Source organism: Pollachius pollachius, assembly GCF_949987615.1.
Source record: "Pollachius pollachius genome assembly, chromosome: 15".
NCBI classification, from domain to species: Eukaryota; Metazoa; Chordata; class Actinopteri; order Gadiformes; family Gadidae; genus Pollachius; species Pollachius pollachius.
The window spans coordinates 7,866,449-7,873,693 of NC_136948.1; the positions used below are offsets into that span (position 1 = coordinate 7,866,449).

At 45.8% G+C, this 7,245-nt stretch overlaps 1 protein-coding gene across 1 annotated transcript in view; it reads right to left on the reverse strand.

The window, feature by feature from the left end:
• Positions 1-6,977, reverse strand: part of pacrg (PARK2 co-regulated) — a gene marked incomplete at both ends in the record, with an annotated part of 93,404 nt that extends 86,427 nt beyond the window's left edge. The window contains one exon of the mRNA XM_079752248.1: positions 6,939-6,977. Coding sequence (XP_079608374.1) covers positions 6,939-6,977 — 39 coding nt within the window. The remainder of the gene's footprint in view (positions 1-6,938) is intronic.
• Between the last annotated feature and the right edge of the window lie 268 nt (positions 6,978-7,245).

The following is a 7,245-nucleotide window of genomic DNA, read 5'->3' on the forward strand; positions in this document are numbered from 1 at the left end:
ATTTACATATGCACACCAAAAAAAAAAACCTTGTTGTTGTTTTTATACTCGCTATAAAGCGTGACACATCTCGTCCTGTGCCGTGCTCATAAAACGCCTTCTCTTTGCATATCGCTGTTGTGCTCTGCCGCGGGAGCATGCAGGATCAAACCAAAATGGGGGAGAGATCGGAAAATAGTCTCTCTCACTCTCTCTCTCTCTCTCTCTCTCTCTCTCTTCCTCTCTCTCTCTCACTCTCTCTCTGTCTCCTCATCCACCGTGCTACACCCAGAGGCTCCACCAAGTGTCGGGACAGTAGATATCTGAGTCAATTTCGCATGGATTGCCTTAATCTTTTTTTTATTCCAGAGGAGAAAAAAAAGGGAAAGGATTCCTTTGTCAGACACAGAGGAAGACGAAGAAGAAGGGAGGGAAGACGCGTGACAGGGGGGCTCTTAGAGATGAGGTATAATACGCTCCCGCTCTTGGGTGTAATCTATAGAGACGGCGCTCGGGCTGGGGTAGCAGTCCACCCTGCAATCAAGCTCAATGGTAAGGATGCAAAAGCGCATCCACCACCAGCACCGCCACCACCACCACACGAAAAAACATAACTGGTGCACGGAGACGGGCACAATGAGCTATGAGAATGATTGAAGCAAATTAATAAATGGACAGCGGAAATAAACGGTGGGCCGAGGGAAAAAAGGAGAAAAGATCGAGAAGAACTGTGAACGACAGGGGAGGAAGAGCAATGGGAGGGAAGAATTGGCCTGAACATTTTCTGACAATGAAATGTCTCCAGTAATTGTTCTTGGGATGATAAATGGTGTCCCGTTGTGTGACGCCAGTCTCCTTGTCCTTGGGAGACAAAGAGAGGGATGGAGTGGAGGAGGAGGCGGGAGGGGAGAGGTGGAGGGTGGGGAGGGGGGGGCAATGAGATGCAGGTGGGGGCTCCATGGCAGTTTTAACTCTTAACTCTGGCCCTGGTCTCTAAAGCAGTCAGCAGCCTACAGTATAAGAGGTCACGGTAGGGTTAGGCCTAACAGAGCACATAATGGAGCAAATAACTGGTGTGCAGGTCTCTAGGTATGTGTGTTTGTGTGTGTGTGTGTGTGTGTGTGTGTGTGTGTGTGTGTGTGTGTGTGTGTGTGTGTGTGTGTGTGTGTGTGTGTGTGTGTGTGTGTGTGTGTGTGTGTATTTGAAGAGTGCCTGGCTTTTTCAGGTCAATGAGGTTTGACTGTACTAGTAAGGTATAATGATTGCAATACCGTACCCACCCTGGAGATGTATCGCAGTGGTTCTCTCTCAGGTATCAAGTGTTGTAGAGAGATTTACCAACGATATAGAGAAATAAGTTTATATAATACTATAATACTTGTGCTTGTGTTTTGCTTGGTGAGTATCTGTGGTTGCTAAGGAAACCATCTTAAATAATACAATAAATCATAATAATAAATAAAATAATAACACAATAATATAATTATAGTTATTGTGTGTGTATGTACGTACATATGTATGCATGAATGTATGTATTTATATATGCATGCGTGCGTGTGTGAGTGTGTGTGTGCGCGTGCATGCATGTGTGTCTTCCAACATTTTGAACTAAGCACAGTATGGCCAGAACGAAACACAAAAACAAGTGATTTGTGCTTATTAAATGTAGACAGTCTTTGTACATGAATTGCATCACCAATGCTTCAGCAAAGAAAGGGAATTCTACACTGTGTCTAGGGTCACATACAACCCCTTTTCCTGCAGGGTATAGGAGGGTATAGCACTAGGATGTAGACACCAGACCTAGACGAGTGTGGTAGGATATAGTGAGGATCACTTTGTAAACTGGACGCGCTGTCGGGCCCCGGAGGAGAGGAGGGGAGCGGGGAGAAGAAGCCTTAATGATAGGAGACAGGCTCCAGAACGGATGAGTAGGAGGACTCATCCTCCCTGCCTCAGTGTAAATGCTAAGGAGATGGCAGCGCTTTAAGCTTACCCACGACAAACATTAATCATCGGTGGCCTTCGTCACGCAGCATACAAAACGCATAGCCGGCGATGACGCGCATCCTAAATGCAGACACCCTTCTCAGCGCGGTCATGGCAGGACCACATGGTCGGTATTTATATGATATTATTCACACTACATTTCCTCAGCAACCTCTTTGTTTGGACGTCTGACACTATTTTTAAAAATAGATTTTTATTCCCTCTCTTTTCTCTGGTCTGGTCTCCATCCCTTTTTTGACTCATCTCCCACCCTGCAGTCCTTTCCATCACTCCTTCCTGCCTTGGACAGGGCCTCGCCAGAGAGAATGGACATGGATGAAAGAAAAAGGTCAACCTTATTATACAGATTAAACCTGTAAATGCCCTGTCATGGTGTAATCAATGTGTCCAATGCGCGCTGTGACTTATTGATATCGATGGGAGTATGGGGGGGGGGGGGGGGGGGTCACTCAAAGTGCATTGTTAAAGCTTTAGCACTAGCCACATATCTTTGTATTACTCTCGGGCACTCCTTGAAAATCGTACTCCTCTTATAGAGCCATTCAGCCTCTGAAGGAGCTGCTGTTATAATGCTCTCTGCCTCTCAGCCATTACCACTAATGATGCAGCGATTCTTACTGGTAACTCCCAACGCTGTACAGAGTATATACTGTAGTGAGTCGCAATATATCTTTGAATGTGAAGTATACAGTGCAAAGTATTCAATACAGACTACACACTAAACTAAAGATGATACTAAAGATACCAACGATAATATGCATTCATTCTTTCGTGGATTCAGTTTTAAAAAACGATGCCATGTTTGTTTAGGGGTTTTCTTTAGCAGTATGCGATTGTGTGGAGTTATTTTTTGATAGAGCAGAGCCTTTTTGAGGAACACTTTGAGATTGATTCCACGCCAATACACAAAGGCATCGCCAGATAATCATATTCAGCAATTGGTCCAGCTTGATGTCCATCAATTCAGAAATCGAATCAGTGACTGGCTGTTGACAAATGGGCTGCGAGTCATCTGTGACCACAAAAGTGAGCCCTGTCAGACAATTTTAATGACTAATGACATTGGCTGAGAAATAGAGGGCATATTAACCTATCCCTATCTATCGTCCCAGTGGAGATTAAAGCGGAGCACTGGGTGAAGACCCTCAAATGGTTGTGTGTATGTGTGTGTGTGTGTGTGTGTGTTTGTGTGTGTGTGTGGTAGGGTCAGACAAGTTCATTATTGTGCTCTCTATGCACAGCCATTTGCCCCTTCAATAATGTGGCTTCAGTGCAGCTATAAAGACAGTAAAGTCACACACACACACACACACACACACACACACACACACTCTCTAAATGATTTATTTGGTTTCTCATTAAGGATGAAAGCTTAATAAAATATTCTGTGAGCTCGACTGTCATTCCATAAACCCAACCGATCTTATCCGGGACCTTAAGCGTCTTTCATTGGCTTCATGCTGACGACTGAAGGGAGAGAACTGTTTCTCCTTTGAAAGGAAGCCTTTCTCTGACTGCACAGAAGGAGCTGGAGGGGAGGATGAAAAAATGGAGAGTAGCCACCTTCCGCCATATGCCGCCTGTATCTCCCCACCGACAGATCTCACAAAAACATGGATCACTATAGCCAAATTATGCGCCCTCTCCTTCTCCTGGACCCAAGGCAACTTGCACTCTGCCCCATGGCTCTGCTACAGAGAACCAAACCATTTCTTCTGTCCCTGCTTTCTCAGGCGGAGGTAAGGGGGGTGGGGGGGTGGGTGGGTGGTATCAGGTGCGTCTCTGAATTGAGAAAATAATTGGTTTTGGTCAATGGGGAGATGGGGGAAGTTTGTAGGCTTCAGAGTTGTTAGAAGCATAGTTTGTATTGTTGTCGTGCTGCATGGCCACTCTTTGTTTTATATGCTGCCTTGCAAAAAAAGACCCCTGGTACACAGTGAGGCAGTTTTCCCGGTTACACAAATATATTCTGTTGGTGTGAAGATGCCTTTGCTAGGAAAACAAATCATTATGTATTACTCTGCACACTACAAGAATGTTTTTTGTTAACTTCAACAATAACTTCTTCATCCAGTGCACCCTTTTCAGGTCTCAAGTCAGGCCTCGGACTCTCTCACAGTAGGATGTTAAAAAGAAGAGCCGCGCACCTTTGTCAACCTAGGGCGCTGGCGTTAAGAGAAGGCTAGAGCAGAGGTCAAAAGATGACTGGAGGCCCCTTCCTCTGTAGCACAGAGGCAAACTGTCCACGTAAGAAGCCTTCACCTTTTTACAGCGGTATGTTGGTGGAGTTAACACACACAGTGACCTCCGTGTGCATACCCCACGTCTCCATGCCATAAATGTCTGGAGAGTCAAGCGTTGCTGAGAAATGCGTCACTTAAATAGCCGAGCGTTCGAGAGGCATTTGAAGCGCGAGCGCTGCACTGTCGGGTATTTGACGGGTCAGTGGGATTGCTTGACTCTGGCCCCAAGCCCCCCTTGCTCTGGGGCTGCAATCCGCCCGAGTATGAGGAGTGATATTAAAGGCTCCATCATGGCCCTCCTTCCCTCCCCTCCCTCCACCACGACCACCACCTCACTCTCAGTTATGGATGGAAAACGGATGACCGGGAAATTGCACCCTGTCTGACGAATGGCGCGATGGCGCCGCTCCGACGAGCTGCCCACCGGCAGACTGCTGCTACCCACGGAAAAGGGACAGGAGCGAACGGCGTCCCGCTGCACCAATTACCGGGCGCACTCAGTCTCACAGAGGGACCACAGGCAGCGCGACATGAGGCAAGACAGAAAATAAGCAGGCCTCTGCAAGGACACATGACGACAAGGGTCAAGGGTAGCTACGACGTCTCCCACCGATCAGCTGTCGTCCTGCGTTTGTTACTTCACCGGAGTGAGAGCCCAACAGATGGGTAACAAACGCCAGCAGGGAGATTGGCAGATAATTAAAACGTGAAACGAAAGCCAGCGGATACAAAGTTTAATCAAGGAGCAAGCGGAATTCTCCAACTGAGAAACCTTAGTATACCCTGTCCATTTAGGAAGTAAAATGCTGAGGTATTATCGGGTATTATCTCGACTGATCCTTAGGGTGGCGATGGGGAGGGGTGGGTTAGTAACTTTAAGAAAATAAAATGCCTTGTTGGATTTAAAAGCAGTGCTATGTTCTTTCTTGACAAGCCTGTGGTTATTTATCGCAGCAGCCATTATGGTTATTAGAAAACTCACTCAGCAAGATGAATGGAGGACTGGCTGGTCGTTGGTCTTCCATCAGCGCTGGCAAGGGAGGGACACGCCACTCTGAGCTATTGACATTCTCACACGTAAAGCCAAGCTCTGCCAGCTGCATTGCAATTGGTGTTAATGCCAATCAGCTTAATCATCCAAGCCTGGTCTAGGACTTATCCCAGTCCCAACCACCTGAATATTCTGACAGAGGAGCATTCTAGTATGCAGGGCCAGGGTAAAAAACCTAACAACCATTTCCCGGGCTCAGATTTGCTCTAGACTGACGGATTAAAATGAATCCTGTCATAAATAACGTCTATGACAAAGAGCCATTAAGGGAGGTCGTTAGGAGTGTCTAAGTAGAAGCCATTTGGTCTCTATGACAGAGAGTGGTGGTGGGATGGGGGGGTGTAGAGTGGGAGGTGATAGGAGATAGAGCCACTGGGTACCGAATGTTCTTTTCACTTTCAACGTTTCTCCTGCCTATGAGTAATATTTCACTCAGCGAACCCAGCAGGTGTGATGAATGTCTTCAGTTGTTTTGTGGCAGTTGGAAATTGAACGGTAACATGGCTGTCTGTGTAGGCTTTGGCCCTCGCAGTGCCTTCTCCTCAACGGCCCCCGGCTCAAATCAAACAAGTCAGAAAGAGATGGTGAAGCAAAAGAGAGATAACATCGGTTTAGTACAGCCACTCAAACTCATTGTTTGTTCTATTGTGTAGAAGTCATGGTAAGACAGTAGTATTATTTGGATATGGAAATGCCGGTGTTAGTCATCTCCTGTCTCCTGTTCAATAAATAATTAAAAATCCTTATTTGAAGTGTACAAAATATAACAAAATGTTTAATCACATAAAATCGCATTTATGATTAACAAGGCGTGAAGGGCCCAGTGCCTTTACACATAGTCCCGTCTACATTGAGACAGCCCATATGACCAGTGTAGTGCCTCGCTAATGGGATGTTACATGAAGGGGAAGTGGGGGGGAACACGAGGGGAGAAGTGATGATGGCACTTCTACCATGGCGCCCACAAAAGTGTGCGCCGAGGTGTGTTTCGAATCACACCTCAACACAGGATTGTTTCATTACCTTGTGTCAAGCAAACAATAAACAGACTGCATTACAGCATCACCAACTTTCTGACAATTGTGAACAGCTTAGCCTGTTCCCCTGTTGCAATGTGTAGCTAATAGTGCAGCCAAGGCTTTTCTGGTCACAAGTAATGGATAAGTTATGTCCTATTTTACACCGCAAAAAAATGCCCTCTGTGCCCTATCAAATGTTAAATGGACTTTTGTCCCATTTACAAAGAGCTACACAAACCAATTCATCACTTTTTTTCATTAAACCATTATTTATTCAGGAAAAGGCAAATTGAGAACAGTCTCTCTTTTTCAATGATTCCCTGATTGCAACATATAAATAAATACATAAAAATAAAAACAGAAATAAAAACACTGTTTGGTCGGGGTTAGGGTTAGTTTGACCGACCAAACAGTCAAACAAACAGAACAACACTGCAATACATAAAGTAAACATACATAAATAAATAATACAATACAATGGGGTAACTAAAAAAAACATCAGAGACGCAAGCAATCCTCATCCAATGCGATTTCAATCATCCCCTTTAACTTCTCAATTGAGGCCAATCGCTCCATTTTAAATGACATTCATACAACAACGACAAGTCAACCATACGAAGCAATGAGGAGGCTGACCGGCAGAGGCTGGGACTGGGGGAGCTTGCTCAGGGCCATCTTCAAGGAAGAAGCCAGTCTCCCTCACGCAACTTTCCGCTTAATCGACATTGTGCTCTACCTCCCGAACAAATCCTGGGAGTTCACGCCACCCATGAAACGAAACAATACTATCCGGGAGAAAAGGGAAAGGGGCAGGGTTTGGTTGACTGTGGCTTCCTGACAGTCCCCTATGCGATAAAGATAAACCTGGGGAGTCCTCTTGTCAGCCAGTGGCCAACTTTTCCCTTGGACTGCTCATTTGAGAGCTCCCCTCATTAGGACCACA